We start from the raw sequence: 24,689 nt of genomic DNA on the forward strand, positions 1-24,689 counted from the left end.
AGTAGAAGTTGGGAAGTGGTAGCCATCTATTCAAACAACACGTGAGATACATCAGCTACGTAAACTCGCCTAAAACAAATTCGCGACGGTATTAGCCATTTAATGATACAAATTACTATTTATAACAATGTGCTCGTCGCCATAAGGACGACGCCACAACCTTTATCTATCTCCATCAAGCAAATAAAAGATCTTCAAGGGTAAGTTACTTTACTATTCACATCTTTACTTTACGTTACATTCATTTTATACGTTTGGCATCAAAGGGCTAATTTAATAATACGAAAAGATAAAATTTTACTTACGGACAAAGCGCGCGAGGTCTGATCGGTTACGTAGTTGGGCTGCTACAAAGGGTTAGAAGAAAAAATTCATACGCGTGCCAATTAGGTAGTTACTCCGCCCAATAATTTAGTTCCGGAACATTGGATGTAAAATAATATTATATTATACTGGCTGATTAGGTTGCGAAATTTACATTGTATGAAATTTAATTAACTAATTTACGGTACAGAATATCCCCCCTGTTTTGATTTCGCAACCTAGTTGGCCGCTTTACTTTAAACATATTCTAAATAACCAACTTAATTCAACCTTTTTATTCATTACATAAATTCAAATTCAACCATAACAATACGATAGCGCGGGGTTTCAAAAGTTTCCTATCAAATCCGCTAGATCGCATGCCAATGCAGTTCTATGACTGCTCGCTTAGGGACCAAAAATAGAAAATCAATTTAGGCAAACTATTTTCATGCAGTGCACGTTGCAGCGTTTTAGAATTTGCGGGTCGTTGCAAGAATAAGGACATTTAAGGCGATTAAATCGTGAACAAGTGTAGTGTAGTGTTTTGTTATATAGGCGCCACATTCATACTTCTTTTTTGCATTCATACCAGTGTTTTGTGTATAGTGTTTTGCCATTAAATACCCTGAGACTTGCGTACAAGTTACCAATATGGATCGAATACTTTGGAATGAAACGTCCCCTCACGAGAAGCTAAGTCTCACATTTCTTATTACTACTCATCACTCTTAATATACATATTTACATACAACATCCTATACATCTTACATCTACATGAATTTTAACACTTCAAATATATCCACAAAATTCAAACTTCAATATTTTGACATATATACAAAAGACAGACACAACTTTTCGTATTTGTTTCCTATATTACAAACAGGATCAACTCTGTCTCATTTCTTTATACAAAGTCTACCTACAAACTCTTTTTCTATATTTTATTTCCATTGAAAACATTCGTTAAGAATTCACTAAACAATTAACTTCCTGGATTTTATCTTATCTTTTAAATTTGGCAGCAAGTGGTTCCTTAAGCTAGGGATGCTACAAAGTTTTTTTATATACAGAACAGGTCTTAATTTAATTTTAAATCTACAATATGAACCTTTTTTACATTCAAAACATTTTCAGTGTGTTGTACAATACAAGTTACAGGGCTTAAAAAATATAGAATTCTATCAATTCCTACATATTTTGGTGCTAATTTTGCACAAAACTTTTCTACCTTATTGCTTAAATAGTGGGTTCTTATCCATACTAAGGAATGCAACTTAAAGGGATGTTTTACATTTTGCTCTGAGTACTTTTGTCTATTACTGTTATGTGCTATACTCCTTTTTACATTGACCACAGCTCTCTTTAAATTGTTTACAACAGTTTCCTTGGACAAATTCTCACCAATTAGATCATTTAGCTTCCATAAATTAGATAAAGCATTATTACAGGAATGATTAAACATTAAATCAAAGGCAGCAAAACCAGTGCTTTCATTATGGGCGGTGTTTTAAACTTAATTGTATATAGCCTAGGTCATTATCCCAATTACTATGACAGTTATGATAGAAACTACGTAATAATGTAGATATGTTTCTAATATGCCTTTCTGATTGATTTCCATTAGCCCTGTAAGGCGCTAGTCTACGGTGTTCAATAAAATTCTTAAATAAGAACTTCTTAAAATACAGTGATGTAAAATATGCGGCATTGTCTGACACTATTATTTTAGGTACAGAAAAGTTGTTAAAAATTATGCGGTCTAATTTATTACATATTTCAGCACTCTTACATTCCCTCAAAGGGATTAGCCATAGACATTTACTGGCAGCATCTACAACTACAAGTAAATATACATTGCTGTTTCTAGTTCTCACTAAGGGACCTAAAAGATCTATGAATAAACAATCCATATTGTTCTTAAATGGCACAGATACTAATTCGCCTTCATATTTTCTTTGGCACACTTTACTCATTTTACAAACATTACATCCTTTCACTTTTGCCTTTATAATTTCGTCTAAATCAGGTCTATAAAAATACTGATTAATTTTTCTTTGCGTTCTAGCAATGCCTAAATGACCTCCTATTAAAGAACTGTGGAAGAATTCATATACTAAATCAACTAACTGTACAGGCAAAAATATCTTACTCTTACTTTTTACATTCCTTTTGTACATCAGTAAATTGTTTTTTATAAAATAACATAAATTGTTATTATTGCTTTTTACAGATTGAATGATTTTCTGAGTTTCTTTATCTTGAAGTTGATATTTTTCTAAATCTTTAAATGCTAATGGCAAATCATTAATTAACAACCACAAATTATCCTTGTTATTGCACTTATTATTTATCTGCATTTTAGGCTTTACATTAGATGTTGGTTTACATTTTTGCCTTCGGGAGGAGTTTGAATGGCAGAAGGAAATCGATAATCTATTTTTATCCTGGTCTGGGACCGTTCCGGCAGTCACTGGGGCTCGGATCAGCTGTTCCCGTCGACTCGCCCTCAAACATACGTGATAGGGCATCTGCCAGTGCATTATCGGTGGAACTTTTAAATTCAACCTCAAATGGTAAATTCAAAATCCTCTCGATCCACCGGGCAAGTCTTCCTACCTTCCCTTTTGTGATTGAGGACATAGGATAAAGCTTGGTTATCAGTTATTAATTTAAAGGTTCTTACTTCTAAAAATTCGTGCCATTTTTCTATGCAAATTAGTGCACTCAAAGCTTCTTTTTCATTAACAGTATATTTTAATTCGGCATCAGTAAATTTCCTAGAGTAATAGGCTATTGGCATTAATTCATTTTGGTCGTTTTCCTGTAACAAACAACCACCTGCGGCTATTCCACTAGCATCTGTCATTACTATAAATTGCTTTGAAAAATCGGCTAACTGGAGGATTCATTATAGCTTCTTTTAACTTTACAAACGAATCTTGACATTCACTTGTCCAAACAAATTTAGCGTTTTTCCTTCTTAAACGATTTAAAGGATTACATAATTCGGCATAATTATTTATAAATTTTGAAAAGAAATTGGTCATACCTAAAAACTGTGAAATTTGTTTGGCGTTCTTAGGCGGCATAAATTCTCTTATACTCCTTGTTCGCTCGGGATCTATAGTTACTGTATTATTTTTTATTAAGTTCCCCAAAAAGGAGATTTCCTCAAAACAAAACTTTGCTTTCTCTAGGTTTGCCGTTAAGCCACGTTTGCTTAGTCTATTTACAATCTCTCTGACATGTACTAAATGCGAATCAAGGTCTTTACTGTACACTAAGATATCATCACAAAAATTTATCACATATTTAATTTTATATTGTCTAGGACTTTGTCCAGATAGGCGGACAATACAGCACTACCAACATGTAAACCAAAGGGTACTCGTTTAAATTTATATTTACCAAATATAGTGCTAAATGAGGTAAGATCTTGACTATCAGGTGATAATGGACATTGCAAAAAACTTTTTCTTAAATCTATTATTGAAAAATATTTGGCTCCACTAAGATGTTGATAATAATTATTTAAATCACCAATGGGAAAATCAATTTTCTGTAACTTTTTATTTAATTCGGTATAATTGACTACAAGTCTGTCCTTTTTGGTTAAAAAGGCTGGACTGGAGTAGGCTGAAGTACTGGGTTCAATTATTCCTTGGTCCAACCAATCCTGTATTATTGTTTTCATCTTATTTACAGTAGGAGGGCTCATAAAATAAGGCCTAATATTTACAGGTGTGGGGTCATGTAGAACTAATCTCACTTCCAAATCTAGAGCCTCTCCTAATTTTGGATTAAAAACATTTGGAAAATCCCCTATAAGGTTTTGTATCTCAGCCTCAGCTCTAGTGCACCCTATTTTTACATCAATGCTGTTTACTTCATGTTCAAAAGGCTGTTGTCTGACAATAGTTATTTTCTCATTACAATTGAATTTAAAATAACATGAATCTCCATCAAGATCTAAAATTAATTTGCTATTAGTTATAAATGGGTTTCCCAATACAATGTCCCATTTTAAATTATCCAATACAATAAATTTTACTTTCCAACAAAAATTTAGAAATTTTTATCTTAGCATAACAGTAACCAAAACATTTTATTTCAGTGTTATTTGCAGCAAACATTCTATCATCTGACTTCATTAATTTAGAAACATTTTTATTCAACAATAGGCTATCATAAAATTCTTTACTAATTATATCTCTTGTAGCACCAGTATCTAATAAGCAGTTTGTTTTTACATTTTTACCCACTATAGCTTCAATTAAAGGCATATTGTTACACTGTCTAACATTTAGTCTTAAATTAGGTTTTCTATAGTTTAATTTACTCCAATTTTTAATTACCTTACCATAGACTCTCATAAAATAGTGTTTTTCTTTTTTTACCGTATTACTATTTATAAAATTATTATTCTTAAACTTATGAAACCGGGGAGGGATATTTTTTAGGTGTTGTGTGTAATACCACTCCCCTGCCAACTAGTTTTTTGGATTCCTAAAACAGTTTTTTGCTAAGTGGCTAGGCCTATTACAATTGAAACATAACTTTGGGTTTTTAATAGTAGGCCTACTATTCCTAGGTTCAACATGTGGTGGATACATGTTGTTAACATATGTCTTACTTAAATTGTCCCTTAAGTTATCATTAAAGGTTATATTGTTACTAGCTATACACAATTTTTCCAAATCTGTAAAACAAATGGGATTGTTTTCAAAAATCAACTTATTTCTATCTGTAGGCTTAATACCTCTTTTTATACAAGTTACCAAGTCCTGTTCACTTATGTTTACACAATAAAACTTGACTGAGCTCTTTGATGTCATAGATGTATTCATACAGTGGCTCATCAAACCTTTGTGGCCTATAAACTAAATCTAGTCTCAGTCTTTCAATTAGGCCTACAGGGATAAAAGCACTAATTAGTTCCCTGTGTAGATAGTTGACATTTGGCATGACAGACTTACACTGTATTATTTTGGCTAAAAGTGGACCTTTTGCATAACATGGTAACAATGCTAAAATTTCATTTTCTGATAGGCTAGTTTCACATTTTAGTTTTAACAAAGTTTTCAAAAAGTTTATTAGCTCAGGTACTACTAAGCCATTTGTTACTGTAAAATTTTGTAAATAACATTCTACAGGGTTGTTTAACTTATTAAACATATTTAAACCAGACATAGGTTGACTGATACAATCATTGTTTGCATTATAAATAGGCATTATAGGCAAAGTGGGGGTACTGGCAGTAGGCTGTGATATTGTTGGTGGTTGTACAGAAATAGGGCCTATTTGTTCTTTCACTGCCTGTTCCATAGCCTCATCTTGTTCTAATGATTCATTTAAATTGGCTTCTAACACTTTAAGCTGTTCTAGGTTCACTGTAGGTAGCAAGTTTTTAGCTAACTGTTGTTCAACATTTACTAGCCTACACTTTAAAGCTGATAAAGTTTCACTATGTACAGAACTTAGTTCTAGCTGGTTGTCTAAAAATAAACGGTTTATTAAATGTTTACACTTTTCTTGGAATTTGGTGATTTCTAAAGGTGAACTAGCACTGTTCAATTCACTGCACCCATGTTCTAATAATATCACTTTTTCACTGAGAAGTTTTACTTCCTGATTGTGGTCTATTTTTAATAGGCTACTAGCAGTAGGTAAAATATTGTTTCTCAAACACTGTCTTAAGGACTTTCTGAGTTCATTTACTGTACTGTCGCTATTTTAATTTAATACCTCTAGATATCAGTTCAAATACCAACTCATCTTTAGACAAATATTCTATTTTAATGGCAGGCATTGTGGCGTTTTCACTCAGTTTCACCCAGTTGATGGCAGAGTAGGCACATCAATAGCAGATTAGCGCAATAAAATTATGTACCGTATGACGATAACACATGGGGTGGTGACTTCTGAGGTCGTAGTAATAAATACTAGAAATACAAAGTGTACTTATAAGTTCAGTTTAATTATGAAAACTTAAAAGCACCACTTTTAGATGGTAAAGAAAAGTTATGTACTGCCACGTTGCTGCCAATTAGACTATAATAACTAAAAAGTATATCTTCTAGGTGAGCCTAAAATATCCAATGTTCTATTGAATTATGCGTACGACGTTTTACTTTACAAAACAATAATATTTCACTTCCCTTCACAATAGGTAGACTCACAACCCGGGTGTCGGCGTCTTGGCACGAGACATTGAAGCTGTAGTCTAAGAACGGTTATTTCTAGAAGAGGAGTAGAAGTTGGGAAGTGGTAGCCATCTATTCAAACAACACGTGAGATACATCAGCTACGTAAACTCGCCTAAAACAAATTCGCGACTGTATTAGCCATTTAATGATACAAATTACTATTTATAACAATGTGCTCGTCGCCATAAGGACGACGCCACAACCTTTATCTATCTCCATCAAGCAAATAAAAGATCTTCAAGGGTAAGTTACTTTACTATTCACATCTTTACTTTACGTTACATTCATTTTATACGTTTGGCATCAAAGGGCTAATTTAATAATACGAAAAGATAAATTTTACTTACGGACAAAGCGCGCGAGGTCTGATCGGTTACGTAGTTGGGCTGCTACAAAGGGTTAGAAGAAAAAAATCATACGCGTGCCAATTAGGTAGTTACTCCGCCCAATAATTTAGTTCCGGAACATTGGATGTAAAATAATATTATATTATACTGGCTGATTAGGTTGCGAAATTTACATTGTATGAAATTTAATTAACTAATTTACGGTACATAGTAGACCAAATAAATATTATTCCTAACACCAATATATAAAAATAATTCAGTGATACTTAATTGTAAATATGTACACCAAATTATTAATGAATTTCCAACAAACTAATACATAGACAATTTTACTTGAATGTGACGAAAAGAATGTAGCAAATAAAATCTAGCACTTGTAAAGGACCAAGTTCCCTATTCCCTTGAGGATTCTTGTTTTAGCCAATAAGCTATTCTAATATCCACACCTACTCATCTTGTAAGGGAAATAACGAACACAATCAAGCACTCGATAAAGAACGAAGTTTCCTGTGTTTTGTGAGGGAAATAACGAACACATTCAAGCACTCGATAAAGGACGAAGTTACCTGTGTTGAATACTTCTGTGCTTGATACTCAACTATTCTACCATCACTCATGTAGTAACCTAGCGCCATGTGGAAAGCAGCGCGCGCACAGTCAGTTTACGATGAATAATTAGGTTTCACTCTCTTAAGGAATCCTTTCTCAACTATTCTACCACCCTTCATACTTCTTACCCCCCATGAAGAAGGCAGCGCACGCTGTCACTCCCTCGACAAAGAATAAGGTTTAGTTGTGTTAAGGATTCCTTTGTCAACAATTCTACCATTCCTCATACGACTTACCCCAATAAGGAATGTAGGTTCCACAGTCTCTTGATGAACACTTTGGTTTAACTGTGTTAAGGATTCTTTTGCCAACTATTCTACCATCCCTTATACAACTTATCCCTATGAGGAAGGCAGCACACACAGTCACTCCCTCGATGAAGAATTAGGTTTTACTAAAGGATTCCTGTGTAAAGTATTCTACCATCACTCCATACGACATGCCCCCATGAGGAAGGCAGCACACATAGTCAGTCCCTCGATGAAGAATTAGGTTTCAATGAAGAATTCCTGTGTCAACTATTCTACCATCCCTCATACTATTTACCCCCAAGAAGAAGGCAGCGCACACAGTCACTCCCTCGATGAAGAATTAGGTTTCAATTAAGAATTCCTGTGTCAACTACTCTACCATCCCTCATACTATTTACCCCCATGAAGAAGGCAGCGCACACAGTCACTCCCTCGATGAAGAATTAGGTTTTACTGTCTTAAGGAATCCTTTGTCAACTATTCTACAATCCCTCATACGACCTACCCCCATTAGGAAGGCAGCGCACACAATCAGTCCCTCAATGAAGAATTAGGTTTTTACCGTCTTAAGGAATCCTTTGACAACTATTCTTCAATCCCTCATACTACTTACCCCCATGAGGAAGGCAGCGCACACAGTCACTCCCTCGATGAAGTATTAGGTTTCACTGTCTTAAGAAATTCTTTGTCAACTATTCTACAACCCCTCATACTACTTACCCCCATGAGGAAGGCAGCGCACACAGTCAGTCCCTCAATGAAGAATTAGGTTTCACTGTCGGAATCCTGTGTCCACTACTCTACCATCCCTCATACAGCATACCCCCATGAAGAAGGCAGCGCACACAGTCAGTCCCTCGATGAAGAATTAGGTTTTACTGTCTTAAGGAATCCTTTGTCAACTATTCTACAATCCCTCATAATACTACTTACCCCCCATGAAGAAGGCAGCGCACAATCAGTCCCTCAATGAAGAATTAGGTTTCACTGTCTTAAGGAATCCTTTGTCAACTATTCTACAATCCCTCATAATACTACTTACCCCCCCATGAAGAAGGCAGCGCACAAGTCAGTCCCTCGATGAAGAATTAGGTTTTACTGTCTTAAGGAATCCTTTGTCAACTATTCTACAATCCCTCGTAATACTACTTACCCCCCCCCCCCCATGAAGAAGGCAGCGCACAAGTCAGTCCCTCAATGAAGAATTAGGTTTCACTGTCGGAATCCTGTGTCAACTACTCTACCATCCCTCATACTATTTACCCTCATTAGGAAGGCAGCGCACAAGTCAGTCCCTCAATGAAGAATTAGGTTTCACTGTCGGAATCCTGTGTCAACTACTCTACCATCCCTCATACTATTTACCCCCATTAGGAAGGCAGCGCACACAGTCAGTCCCTCGATGAATAATTAGGTTTCACTATATTAAGGAATCCTTTGTCAACTATTCTACAATCCCTCATACTACTTACCCCCATGAGGAAGGCAGCGCACACAGTCAGTCCCTCAATGAAGGGCCCAGTTCCACCGTGATGAGGACGCCTGTTCTTGTCACTCACTGCTAGTATCACCAGGACTAGACAGAAGGTGAGAACTATCTCCACCACCAGAGCCTGTTCAGCCGTCACTCCTGCAGCTGTGTTTACTCTATTCGAACATAGGCCGATACCTCTGAGGTTCTCCGGTGTAGTTATCTATAATGAAATGTTACAAATTTTCGTGTTGTAATTACTGATATCAACTATGTATTTTATGTTTGAATTAAATTTTTTAGTAGAAACTAGACTTTACCTATAATTGACTTTACCTTTTACTGTCTCAAAAGTGTGTGTTGACTATAACTAAATCCTTATACCAGCCGTTTTCCTTTTTTTAAATGTGTTTGACCATTTTATAGCAACTATTAACAGTTATAATATCGTCAACAGTAGATTTATTTGTTTTAAATAGAAATCGATAACAATATAACATTTTCTAAATTTAAAACTAAACAAAATTGTATAAACAAATTTATAAAAATAGTCAAATAGTTCGATAATGGCCTCAAACTACCATCCTCTAATATTAGTTTAATTTAAGTCCATTACAAATTTTAGAAATTCGCCTTGCTCTAATGATTTATTCATTAAATAGATAAGATAGTTAATAAAAACCATAAAATTGCTTTCTTTACCCTAAATTAAAACATTATTTTCTTCTTTATGTTGACTTTATTATTAATAAATTATATGTTGACTTCAAAAGGTAGAGGACACTTTATTCTGCTTTTTTTCATTGCAATATTAAAATGCTAATTATTTATTCATAAGATATGGCTGATCTTGTAAAAAGTCGAGTAATTATTTTCTAATTGCCATATAGTGAGCATAAAGTTGACATGCTTACTAGTTAACATGGTTATTGTAATTCCTGAATAATACGTGCTACAACACTCTGGTATGATTTGTTTATTCCTAGACTGTGTTTATGTGTTAGGTTAGTTATTCACCAGAGGAAGAGATCAGATTGCAGATCTTGAAACTTAGTGTTACTGATTTCTTGTATAACTGAACATGGTATATATCCTGAAAAAATCTTTTTCCTTCTCGATCAATGTTTTGTTATCCTTCTCTCGATCAGCTGTAAGCTTCCATCCCAATTTAATAAGTACGAGTTATGTCTCCTTATTTGGACTCAAACTTCTAGCGTTTGGTGTTGCGTACATCTTCTGTTCATAAGATCAAAGAAAGCAGTAAAATACTCTCGAAAAGTTTTTTTTTTTATTTTTACAATTGATGTTAATATTAGAATAGAATAGAATAGAATGTATTTATTTCCATCTTTTTCATTTATATTACATAATAAGATGACAACTTGGAAAAGGCAAATAACCACCATTTGCTAGTATTCGGTGATTATTTTGGTAATTTAATTATAACATAATTACAACTTAAATTAGTAGTCTTCCGTAATAAATTAACATTTTATTTTTTCGGCTTCTGTAGCGCATACCAACTAATAATAATAAAAATAAGTATGTAAGAGAACGAAAAAAATCCTATTTAATAATTGCACCTATTTTACAGTTATATCACCGTTAAAGAGAAAATAATTGAAGAGCATCACATTAAAGATATACAAAATGTATAACAATATAGATTAATACTAGATTAGATCGTAAGCTAGACAGTCAAAGTTAGGAAACAATAGACAGTAAAATGCCTAAATCGTCAATATTATTGAGCCAAATTTTAACCTTTTTGGAAAACAATTTAAAACTAGTAATTTGTTTTATATTATCAGGTAAAAGATTGAAGCATTTTGGACCTAAGTATACAAATGTTTTTACAAAGAATGATCTGTTTACCTTTGGTCTAACAAAAAAACGGCGGACTGTGCTTCGAGTTGAATAAAACAAATTTTCAGTTCCACTGTTGCCGCTCTTTTTGAAAAATGCTTGAAGAACTTTAAACACAAAAAGGTTTTTTATAGGTAAAATTTGCAGATGTTTGAAAAAATAGTCAGTGTGTTCACGCTGTTTTTTAAAAAGCATAATTCTAACAAAGTGTTTTTGGGTCACAAAAGGTTTATTAATTAAGTTATCATAAGCGCCACCCCAAAACTGCAGCCCATATTGAAGGCGGGAGTTTATCAACGCGTAATACAGTGATATTAAGCAAGTTATGTCACAGATATTTCTTAAGAAATAGAATGTTCGAATTGATTTCCTGATTTCGGCGTGTAATTTATTTATATGACTTTTCCACGTTATTTTGTTGTCAATTAAAATTCCAAGGTATTTAATTTCGGGTGTTTGTTGAATAACTTCGCAGTTACAATTTTGTACACCTAAACAATTGTTGTGGTACTTAAACTCATAGTCAAATTCAAAACCAGTCAAATCAAAGTTTAAAATTTTTGTTTTTGATGCATTTATTACCATTGCATTCCTGTTACACCAATTGTTCAGTAAAGCTAAGTCATGAATTATCGACTCTTTAATTGTAGCCCAGTTTTCAGACGAATACACGAATGCAATATCATCGGCAAATGCTATGATTTCTCCACGAAACTTTTCTAATAAGAGATCATTAATAAAGAAGGAAAAGAGATCTTTACTATATTTACTAAATTTATGTCACTCGAAACGTTGCGTATCCGAACTTGTTGTTCTCTATTTTGAAGAAAAGTTAGAAACCAATTTAGTGTAGGGCCTCTAATGCCGGTTACTTCTAGTTTTGTTAAAAGATAATCATGACGGACTAAGTCAAACGCTTTTCTGAAATCAATAAATAAGCCTGTTACTTTTTTGCCAGAATTTAAATTTGTATAAACCATATGCATAAGTTTTTCAATCGCGTCCTCTGTACTTTTACCTGTTTTAAAACCGAATTGATTGTTAGAAAAAAAATTTTTTGAATAAAGAAAACTTAAAAATCTTGTTCTCATAAGTTTTTCCAGCAGTTTCGAGAAAATTGAGAGCAGTGTGATTGGCCTATACTGCTCTAACAATTCTGGATTTCCGCCCTTGAAAATTGGCACAACTATTGATTTCTTTTAAAACCGTAGGGAACACTCCGGTAGCAAAGCTTATATTGATTAGTTTGGCTAAGGGGTCAGAAATGACATGATTTATTTTCTTTAAAAGAATTACATTAATGCTATCAAAGCCGGAAGACTTTTTGTTCTGAATACTTCGAATTGTACTTTCCACTTCATCTTTGTCTACAGGAAAAAGAAACATAGATTGATTTTGTCTTTGTAAATTAGTAAACGTTTCGTTTCTTTGGCCTAGATTCTGATAAATAAATTTGGTGCTCGAAAAATAGTTGTTAAATTCATTTGCTATAACATCCTCACTTTCAATAGTGCGGCCATCTTGAAGAGTAATTTTACCAATTGGTTGCTTTTTGTTTCCTAATAAACTGTTTATCAAGCGCCACTGTTCCGCTGGACGGCCACCGCAGTTGTGAAACAGCTCAGCATAGTACCGGTTTTTTCTCTCGTCGAGGTCAATTGTAAGTTTGTTTTTAAAACGTGTGAAGTAGCTCCTACGATTTTGATTGTAAGGGGAGCGTTTTAACTGATTGTAAAGCAATTTTCTTCTTTCTAAACGATTAAGTAGCGCCTCATTCATCCAGGGACTAATCGCTCTAGCCTTAGCCAGTTTATTACTAATAGTTGTAACTTGCGTACTTAAATTTATGCAATCAGTAATTTTGCTGAGAAAATTTTGAAAACTAACATAGATATTGTTATTTTGTAGCAAACTATCCCACTTAACACTAAGAAGGTAGTCTACTAGTTTTTCGAAATTGGTAACCCTTTTTGAACTTAAAATATTTTTAATATCTCTTGTATTTACGTTGCGGTTTTTATCAGCCAAAAAGACAATCCGATTGCACAGTGGTCCGTTAACCTAATATCAAAGATAGCAATTTCGAAGTTCTCAAAATTACGATATCTTAAAGAAATATGATCCAAACAAGTTTTCGAAAATTGTGTCACTCGCGTATGCTTATTTACAAGTTGAACAAAACCATTATTATTTAATGTTGATAAATAGTTTTCTTTTTCTAAATCATTAGAATCGTACGAAATATCAATATTGAAATCACCTACAACCATAGAGTTACATCTAAGTGACGGAAGCAAATTAGAGAATTCATCAAGTAAACGCTTAGAATTGAACGCCTGCAATCTATAAACTACCGCAAGAGAGAACGGAGTTTTGTTTACATTGAACTCAATCACTGTACAATCAGCCGTCTCTAGACGGCAGACGACACGGGCAGCTGGTATATTGGTGTTAACGTACACGAGTGACCCGCCCGCCCTGTATGTCTCATTACAACATGCAAAACAAGAGAACCCTGGGATCTGATAAAACTTAACTTCCGCCTCCGTTATCCAGATTTCACTCATAGCAATAAAGTTGATTCCTCCTGATTCATTATATAACATGATATTAACATGTGTGCTAAATGGTTTGAGCGTTCAGTAAATGAATAAAACATTTCATTTTAAGATTTAAAGTCTAAAATTAATTTAAAAAATCTAAAACTTCATAAAAAATAAAAAAATCATTTTCTGTACACGGATACAATCCTGTACCCAAAAACCTATCATCATTTTTCCATAAATTTCTTTTAGCATATTTTAGAAGCTTTACATGTCTTCCAAACATCTAAAACCGAATCAAACAAAATCTTATGTTTTAATATAAGCTCCTTTACATTGAGACCTCATAAACCAAACATGAAATTTAGCTAATTTTACAACCAATGCCATCTTGGAAATCTAAGCTTCATTGAAGATTCTATTATTCCATCCTATTGACATACTAATAGAGCAAATATCTATGTTCTGTTCTCTGAAAGACAAGCTCAAAGTGGTTCTTTATTTCAGAGTTAAAGATATAGTGATCAATTGAAATTTATTTGAAAATAAATTAGGCAATATCTCCAAGTTCTGTATAAATTTTGAACATTAGTGACTTATCATGTGCTCAATATATGATTTATAAAAACTTTAAAAATTAAAGTTGTGAATATTTATGATTAAGGTCTCAACTTAGTAGTTTTATATAATATATAATTATATATATATATATATATATATATATATATATATATATATATATTTATTTATTGTACGTACAGAAAATTTACACAGGGAGTCACGTATATTATTGTTCTATCTCCATAGAAGAAATTTTAAAGAGCTGTGAATACTGTTTTATTCAAAAAATGGTCTTAACCGAAAATTTATTACGCCACCTTAAACACCTAGAGGTGGAACGAAGTAGAGCAATTCAATTTAGCTTTGCCAGAATCCATGTTTTGGAGGTAGAAATCAAACGCTCAGTAATAAAAATTAAAAATGGGATAAAAACTCGCACTCTTGTTTCTAGGATAATGGAGTGGCATAATCTAACAGCACAATGTCACAACTATTTTCTGTTCTTATCTTGAAGCTCTCTGACTAAGTAATCGGGCACGGCCCCGGATAAAAATATTACCTAACCTCAAACTTCATATAGACATGGAATAGCGACGACGGTAAACGAAAATGACTAAGCCTAAAACAGCAATGACAAAAATAATATTCATTCTTATAAACAAGAGGTTCTTTCATGGGATCTTTTACTGGAGGTAAAGATATGAGCATTAAATCTCGTTGTTTTTTCATTTATCAAGAATATACTTAACTATGATAAAGGCTTACCTTGTATATTTCTGTACCTGCCACTGCACCAGCCAACTGAACAATGACGTACAGAAGTGCTCTCAGAGCGGACGTTTTACCCATTATCACGAAGCCGAGAGTGACTGCAGGATTGATGTGGCATCCCCCCACGTGAGCCAGGGTCTAACAAAACAAACAACTTCATATACAAATACATTACAAAGAGTACATACACAGAAAAAGAAAACTAGTATTGTTTTTAGTGTTTTTGCATCTAATAGCAGGTCATTGCGTAAGCTACAAAATACATGTGGATTGTCATGAAAATGGAATTGTGAAAAGTAACGCACTCATACTAAAGAAGTAACATAGATATTGAGCAAACCAAAACACAAGACAGGCCACCCAACAAAGACTCACACAACACACACAAACAACAAACACTCTGGTAGTGGTTTGTGGAGGCTGTCTTGAAAGTGGTGCCCTGTGACGTCACTCAAATATGGCTTCCTTCCTTCTCCTAGTTCGAAAATGATGATTTCTTCATTGGATGACAATTTATTGGGGTGTTATGACACGTTATATATGTATTGTACGGTCTGAATGAATATAACTGAATCTGAATGTTGTCTAGCCAAAGCATGACTAAATTCCTCACAATTTAAAAAGTAACGGGGAAAATAGCTATTAGAACAGAAATTGGACTTGTCTTCATGGCCACGCCAATCTCCATCTATAAAAATTAATGGTGTTTTAAACTACGAGCTTAAATGTTACTCAAAGGTGAACTTTTGAATGTCCTGCTAGATAGTCGATGACTTGCATTTGTTAAATGAGTCCAATGTTCCCAGAGTATTATATGTAAGTAACATTCATTTTCTTCTTTACACTATGTTGACCTTATTAGAAATAATTTTTATGTTGACTTCAAAAGGTAGAGGACACTTTATTCTGCTTTTTTTTCATTGCAATATTAAAATGCTAATTATTTATTCATAAGTTATGGCTGATCTTGTAAAAAGTCAAGTAATTATTTTCTAATTGCCATATAGTGGGCATAAAGTTGACATACTAGTTAACATGGTTATTGTAATTCCTGACTAATACGTGCTACAACACTCTGGTATGATTTGTTTATTCCTAGACTGTGTTTATGTGTTAGGTTAGTTATTCACCAGAGGAAGAGACCAGATTGCAGATCTTGAAACTTAGTGTTACTAATTTTTTGTATAACTGAACATGGTATATATCCTGAAAAAATCTGTTTCCTTCTCGATCAATGTTTTGTTATCCTTCTCTCGATCAGCTGTAAGCTTCCATCCCAATTTAATAAGTACGAGTTATGTCTCCTTATTTGGACTCAAACTTCTAGCGTTTGGTGTTGCGTACATCTTCTGTTCATAAGATCAAAGAAAGCAGTGAAATACTTTCGAAAAGTGTTTTTTTATTTTTACAATTGATGTTAATATTAGAATAGAATAGAATATATTTATTTCCATCTTTTTCATTTATATTACATAATAAGATGACGACTTGGAAAAGGCAAATAACCACCATTTGCCAGTATTCGGTGGTTATTTTGGTAATTTAATTATAACATAATTACAACTTAAATTAGTAGTCTTCCGTAATAAATTAACATTTTATTTTTTCGGCTTCTGTAGCGCATACCAACTAATAATAATAAAAATAAGTATGTAAGAGAACGAAAAAAATCATATTTAATAATTGCACCTATTTTACAGTTATATCACCGTTAAAGAGAAAATAATTGAAGAGCATCACATTAAAGATATACAAAATTTATAACAATATAGATTAATACTAGATTATGTGTTATGTGTTATGAAGAGATCAGATTGCAGATCTTGAAACTTAGTTTTATCGTACTATCACTAGTATAAAACAAATTCAACATTTTCCAATATATAATTTTTATTCTGTGCAAGGCCTTTCTGAATCAAAGATTCCATCATCAGGCACTTCACAAATTATCAAATGTTTACATTTTTAAATAATAATTAATTTTATAATAACATATGGTTAACAATTTGGATGTATGGTTAGCCAGTATAAAATATTTAATCAGAATTACATTTTTAATTTTCTTTATAAATTGAGATGAGAGTAAAACTGAATTTTGAATTGGTCCGTCTTCATTGTTGATAAGTTTTTCTTGATTTGTGTTAATGTAAAATGTTTCCCAAGCATTTAAGTGTATTGTGTTAGTAACTTCTTTTAATAATCGTAAATTTTTATTAGAGATGGTGTGTCCAGATTCAATACAGTGATTCGCCACAGCAGATTTTTCATTTCTTCCATATTTTATATGTGCAAAGTGTTCTTTAAATCGTGTCTTGATGTTCCTTTTAGTTTGGCCAATGTACAATTTATCACAGTCGTTGCATTTAATTTCATAAATTCCTGATTTGTTTTCGAATGTGGTTTTGTCCTTGGGATTTCCTAATATTTGTGATAATTTGTTGTTTGTTTTATAAGTGATAGATTTGTTTGTATGCTTTTTAAAAATTTTTTGCAATTGATTTGAAATGTTACTGTATGTTGTACAGATGTATTCTTGTTTCTTATCTTGAAGTGGTAGTAATGTTGTTCTAGATTTTCTTAATTTTCTTTTGATGGATTTGTTAAGTATGTTGTCAATAAGTTGTGTGGTGTAACCGTTTAAAAATAGCAATATGTTTTATGTAGTTTAACTCTTTGTTGTAGTTATCGATAGATAGTGGTGTATTCAAAAGTCTGTAAATCATTGAGTTGAAACTAGCTCTTTTTTGTTGAGGTGGATGGTTAGATTCGTTGATAATAAATCTATTTATATGCGTCGGTTTCCTGTAAATGTCAAATTCAAATTTCGATTGGTTTCTAATTACTAAGACATCTAAAAATGGTAAAGTATTGTTTTGCTCAACTTCGTATGTAAATTTAATTGTAGGGTAAAATGAATTTAGGGTCGAGATAAAGTTTTGTAGATTTTCATTCTTATTAAATATTGCGAAGACATCGTCAACATATCTTATCCACTTTCTTGGAAAATATTTCATTTTTGTTTTGGCCGTAGTTTCAAAATAACTCATAAATATATTTGCAATGAAGCATGAAAGAGGATTTCCCATCGCTGTACCATCAATTTGAGTGTAGTATGATTCTTTAAATTGAAAAGTATTATGATTCATACACAGGTTTATTAACATGGAATATTCATCAACTATTTCTTTTTGTAAATTTATGGAAGACAACCAATTCAATATTATTTCCATTGTATCTCTAATTGGAACATTAGGATACAGTGAAACTACGTCAAAGGATATCAGATATTCGTCTTCTTCTATAACAATGTCTTTAATTGATTGTATAAAATCATATCTATTCTTAACTGAAAATGAAGGAAGAGGTTTTAAATTTTGAAGTGTTTTTGATAACCATTGTGATAAGAAATAGGTTGGAGAGTTTATGTTTGACACTATGGGACGCATTCCATTTCCAGGTTTGTGTATTTTTGGAAGACAATATAATTTTGGAATTGTAGGATTGGGAACTGTAAGTTTTCTGTATAATTGGTGGTCGATTAAATTTTTGCAGTTTTTTAAGGTTACCGAAACAGATTTAGTAAACTTTAGTATAGGGTTTTTTAAACATTTGTTGTATTGTCCATTACTTAAAATTGTTTCTACTCTTTCAAAATATTCGTCTTTGTCCATAATAACAATAGTATCACTTTTGTCAGCTTTCAAATAAAATACATCTTTTTGTTTTAAACTCTTTACAGTGTAACTGTGTTTATTGAGTGTTGTATAGGGAGATTTTGCTTCATTTATACTTTTACAAACAGCAGAATATATATCAGATCTAATTGCTGTTTTCTTACTCTCATCTAAATTTTGAATGTTACTTTCTACATCTATTATCATATTTTCGTTATCATTCTTACTTTTTAGATTAAAATGTAAACCTTTATTCAAAAGATTCATTTCTTCTTTGGAGAGGCTTTTTGATGACAAGTTACATACCAGTTGTTGATCTTTAAAAAGCGATTTGTTTTCTTCATAAAGAAGTGGTTCATTGCCATTCTTAAGTAATTTAAATTTGTTTTCCAATTTTTGTTGTTTCCTTTTATATTTAAACTCAATACTTTCAAGAATATTTAAGTATTTTTCTTGAAAAAACCTCATGATAAATAGTTGATAAATGTTTAGTTATTTCCAAGTGTAATTCTAAGGCCTGTAACGATAGGTTTTCTTGCTTAGAGTAAAGATTTTTTATTTCAAGATTCAGCCAATTTAATTTTGAATTATATAAGACTTTATCTGTAGTTTTATTTTTGATTGGTATGTTAACTTTAATAAATTTTGGAAAAAACTTTGCTTCTCTTACATTTTCTTAAAAACTGAATGTCTAAATCTAATAACCTTGCTTTTTGTTTGTATTTGTGAAGTCTGTTTAGCTCACTGGGCTTGAGTGCCATGTTGAATGTAGAATCTAGGAGCATTGGAAAAAAGGGTTTATCGTACTATCACTAGTATAAACAAATTCAACATTTTCCAATATATAATTTTTATTCTGTGCAAGGCCTTTCTGAATCAAAGATTCCATCATCAGGCACTTCACAAATTATCAAATGTTTACATTTTTAAATAATAATTAATTTTATAACATATGGTTAACAATTTGGATGTATGGTTAGCCAGTATAAAATATTTAATCAGAATTACATTTTTAATTTCTTTATAAATTGAGATGAGAGTAAAACTGAATTTTGAATTGGTCCGTCTTCATTGTTGATAAGTTTTTCTTGATTTTGTGTTAATGTAAAATGTTTCCCAAGCATTTAAGTGTATTGTGTTAGTAACTTCTTTTAATAATCGTAAATTTTTATTAGAGATGGTGTGTCCAGATTCAATACAGTGATTCGCCACAGCAGATTTTTCATTTCTTCCATATTTTATATGTGCAAAGTGTTCTTTAAATCGTGTCTTGATGTTCCTTTTAGTTTGGCCAATGTACAATTTATCACAGTCGTTGCATTTAATTTCATAAATTCCTGATTTGTTTTCGAATGTGGTTTTGTCCTTGGGATTTCCTAATATTTGTGATAATTTGTTGTTTGTTTTATAAGTGATAGATTTGTTTGTATGCTTTTTAAAAATTTTTTGCAATTGATTTGAAATGTTACTGTATGTTGTACAGATGTATTCTTGTTTCTTATCTTGAAGTGGTAGTAATGTTGTTCTAGATTTTCTTAATTTTCTTTTGATGGATTTGTTAAGTATGTTGTCAATAAGTTGTGTGGTGTAACCGTTAAAAATAGCAATATGTTTTATGTAGTTTAACTCTTTGTTGTAGTTATCGATAGATAGTGGTGTATTCAAAAGTCTGTAAATCATTGAGTTGAAACTAGCTCTTTTTTGTTGAGGTGGATGGTTAGATTCGTTGATAATAAATCTATTTATATGCGTCGGTTTCCTGTAAATGTCAAATTCAAATTTCGATTGGTTTCTAATTACTAAGACATCTAAAAATGGTAAAGTATTGTTTTGCTCAACTTCGTATGTAAATTTAATTGTAGGGTAAAATGAATTTAGGGTCGAGATAAAGTTTTGTAGATTTTCATTCTTATTAAATATTGCGAAGACATCGTCAACATATCTTATCCACTTTCTTGGAAAATATTTCATTTTTGTTTTGGCCGTAGTTTCAAAATAACTCATAAATATATTTGCAATGAAGCATGAAAGAGGATTTCCCATCGCTGTACCATCAATTTGAGTGTAGTATGATTCTTTAAATTGAAAAGTATTATGATTCATACACAGGTTTATTAACATGGAATATTCATCAACTATTTCTTTTTGTAAATTTATGGAAGACAACCAATTCAATATTATTTCCATTGTATCTCTAATTGGAACATTAGGATACAGTGAAACTACGTCAAAGGATATCAGATATTCGTCTTCTTCTATAACAATGTCTTTAATTGATTGTATAAAATCATATCTATTCTTAACTGAAAATGAAGGAAGAGGTTTTTAAATTTTGAAGTGTTTTTGATAACCATTGTGATAAGAAATAGGTTGGAGAGTTTATGTTTGACACTATGGGACGCATTCCATTTCCAGGTTTGTGTATTTTTGGAAGACAATATAATTTTGGAATTGTAGGATTGGGAACTGTAAGTTTTCTGTATAATTGGTGGTCGATTAAATTTTTGCAGTTTTTTAAGGTTTCCGAAACAGATTTAGTAAACTTTAGTATAGGGTTTTTTAAACATTTGTTGTATTGTCCATTACTTAAAATTGTTTCTACTCTTTCAAAATATTCGTCTTTGTCCATAATAACAATAGTATCACTTTTGTCAGCTTTCAAATAAAATACATCTTTTTGTTTTAAACTCTTTACAGTGTAACTGTGTTTATTGAGTGTTGTATAGGGAGATTTTGCTTCATTTATACTTTTACAAACAGCAGAATATATATCAGATCTAATTGCTGTTTTCTTACTCTCATCTAAATTTTGAATGTTACTTTCTACATCTATTATCATATTTTCGTTATCATTCTTACTTTTTAGATTAAAATGTAAACCTTTATTCAAAAGATTCATTTCTTCTTTGGAGAGGCTTTTTGATGACAAGTTACATACCAGTTGTTGATCTTTAAAAAGCGATTTGTTTTCTTCATAAAGAAGTGGTTCATTGCCATTCTTAAGTAATTTAAATTTGTTTTCCAATTTTTGTTGTTTCCTTTTATATTTAAACTCAATACTTTCAAGAATATTTAAGTATTTTTCTTGAAAAACCTCATGATAAATAGTTGATAAATGTTTAGTTATTTCCAAGTGTAATTCTAAGGCCTGTAACGATAGGTTTTCTTGCTTAGAGTAAAGATTTTTTATTTCAAGATTCAGCCAATTTAATTTTGAATTATATAAGACTTTATCTGTAGTTTTATTTTTGATTGGTATGTTAACTTTAATAAATTTTGGAAAAACTTTGCTTCTCTTACATTTTCTTAAAAACTGAATGTCTAAATCTAATAACCTTGCTTTTTGTTTGTATTTGTGAAGTCTGTTTAGCTCACTGGGCTTGAGTGCCATGTTGAATGTAGAATCTAGGAGCATTGGAAAAAAGGGTTTATCGTACTATCACTAGTATAAACAAATTCAACATTTTCCAATATATAATTTTTATTCTGTGCAAGGCCTTTCTGAATCAAAGATTCCATCATCAGGCACTTCACAAATTATCAAATGTTTACATTTTTAAATAATAATTAATTTTATAACATATGGTTAACAATTTGGATGTATGGTTAACCAGTATAAAATATTTAATCAGAATTACATTTTTAATTTCTTTATAAATTGAGATGAGAGTAAAACTGAATTTTGAATTGGTCCGTCTTCATTGTTGATAAGTTTTTCTTGATTTGTGTTAATGTAAAATGTTTCCCAAGCATTTAAGTGTATTGTGTTAGTAACTTCTTTTAATAATCGTAAATTTTTATTAGAGATGGTGTGTCCAGATTCAATACAGTGATTCGCCACAGCAGATTTTTCATTTCTTCCATATTTTATATGTGCAAAGTGTTCTTTAAATCGTGTCTTGATGTTCCTTTTAGTTTGGCCAATGTACAATTTATCACAGTCGTTGCATTTAATTTCATAAATTCCTGATTTGTTTTCGAATGTGGTTTTGTCCTTGGGATTTCCTAATATTTGTGATAATTTGTTGTTTGTTTTATAAGTGATAGATTTGTTTGTATGCTTTTTAAAAATTTTTTGCAATTGATTTGAAATGTTACTGTATGTTGTACAGATGTATTCTTGTTTCTTATCTTGAAGTGGTAGTAATGTTGTTTCTAGATTTTCTTAATTTTCTTTTGATGGATTTGTTAAGTATGTTGTCAATAAGTTGTGTGGTGTAACCGTTAAAAATAGCAATATGTTTTATGTAGTTTAACTCTTTGTTGTAGTTATCGATAGATAGTGGTGTATTCAAAAGTCTGTAAATCATTGAGTTGAAACTAGCTCTTTTTTGTTGAGGTGGATGGTTAGATTCGTTGATAATAAATCTATTTATATGCGTCGGTTTCCTGTAAATGTCAAATTCAAATTTCGATTGGTTTCTAATTACTAAGACATCTAAAAATGGTAAAGTATTGTTTTGCTCAACTTCGTATGTAAATTTAATTGTAGGGTAAAATGAATTTAGGGTCGAGATAAAGTTTTGTAGATTTTCATTCTTATTAAATATTGCGAAGACATCGTCAACATATCTTATCCACTTTCTTGGAAAATATTTCATTTTTGTTTTGGCCGTAGTTTCAAAATAACTCATAAATATATTTGCAATGAAGCATGAAAGAGGATTTCCCATCGCTGTACCATCAATTTGAGTGTAGTATGATTCTTTAAATTGAAAAGTATTATGATTCATACACAGGTTTATTAACATGGAATATTCATCAACTATTTCTTTTTGTAAATTTATGGAAGACAACCAATTCAATATTATTTCCATTGTATCTCTAATTGGAACATTAGGATACAGTGAAACTACGTCAAAGGATATCAGATATTCGTTCTTCTTCTATAACAATGTCTTTAATTGATTGTATAAAATCATATCTATTCTTAACTGAAAATGAAGGAAGAGGTTTTAAATTTTGAAGTGTTTTTGATAACCATTGTGATAAGAAATAGGTTGGAGAGTTTATGTTTGACACTATGGGACGCATTCCATTTCCAGGTTTGTGTATTTTTGGAAGACAATATAATTTTGGAATTGTAGGATTGGGGAACTGTAAGTTTTCTGTATAATTGGTGGTCGATTAAATTTTTGCAGTTTTTTAAGGTTACCGAAACAGATTTAGTAAACTTTAGTATAGGGTTTTTTAAACATTTGTTGTATTGTCCATTACTTAAAATTGTTTCTACTCTTTCAAAATATTCGTCTTTGTCCATAATAACAATAGTATCACTTTTGTCAGCTTTCAAATAAAATACATCTTTTTGTTTTAAACTCTTTACAGTGTAACTGTGTTTATTGAGTGTTGTATAGGGAGATTTGATGGTACAGCGATGGGAAATCCTCTTTCATGCTTCATTGCAAATATATTTATGAGTTATTTTGAAACTACGGCCAAAACAAAAATGAAATATTTTCCAAGAAAGTGGATAAGATATGTTGACGATGTCTTCGCAATATTTAATAAGAATGAAAATCTACAAAACTTTATCTCGACCCTAAATTCATTTTACCCTACAATTAAATTTACATACGAAGTTGAGCAAAACAATACTTTACCATTTTTAGATGTCTTAGTAATTAGAAACCAATCGAAATTTGAATTTGACATTTACAGGAAACCGACGCATATAAATAGATTTATTATCAACGAATCTAACCATCCACCTCAACAAAAAAGAGCTAGTTTCAACTCAATGATTTACAGACTTTTGAATACACCACTATCTATCGATAACTACAACAAAGAGTTAAACTACATAAAACATATTGCTATTTTTAACGGTTTACACCACACAACTTATTGACAACATACTTAACAAATCCATCAAAAGAAAATTAAGAAAATCTAGAACAACATTACTACCACTTCAAGATAAGAAACAAGAATACATCTGTACAACATACAGTAACATTTCAAATCAATTGCAAAAAATTTTTAAAAAGCATACAAACAAATCTATCACTTATAAAACAAACAACAAATTATCACAAATATTAGGAAATCCCAAGGACAAAACCACATTCGAAAACAAATCAG

At 31.7% G+C, this 24,689-nt stretch overlaps 1 protein-coding gene across 1 annotated transcript in view; it reads right to left on the minus strand.

The window, feature by feature from the left end:
- LOC124372744 (aquaporin AQPcic-like) overlaps positions 1-24,689 on the minus strand; it is a 28,277-nt gene that overhangs the window by 2,679 nt on the left and 909 nt on the right. Inside the window, exons 2-3 of the mRNA XM_046831155.1 lie at positions 14,926-15,069; positions 9,192-9,413 (exon numbers count right to left, since the gene is read on the minus strand). Coding sequence (XP_046687111.1) covers positions 9,192-9,413; positions 14,926-15,009 — 306 coding nt within the window. The 5' untranslated portion in view covers positions 15,010-15,069. The remainder of the gene's footprint in view (positions 1-9,191; positions 9,414-14,925; positions 15,070-24,689) is intronic.

Source organism: Homalodisca vitripennis, unplaced genomic scaffold (genome assembly GCF_021130785.1).
Source record: "Homalodisca vitripennis isolate AUS2020 unplaced genomic scaffold, UT_GWSS_2.1 ScUCBcl_3955;HRSCAF=9804, whole genome shotgun sequence".
In the NCBI taxonomy this organism is placed as follows: domain Eukaryota; kingdom Metazoa; phylum Arthropoda; class Insecta; order Hemiptera; family Cicadellidae; genus Homalodisca; species Homalodisca vitripennis.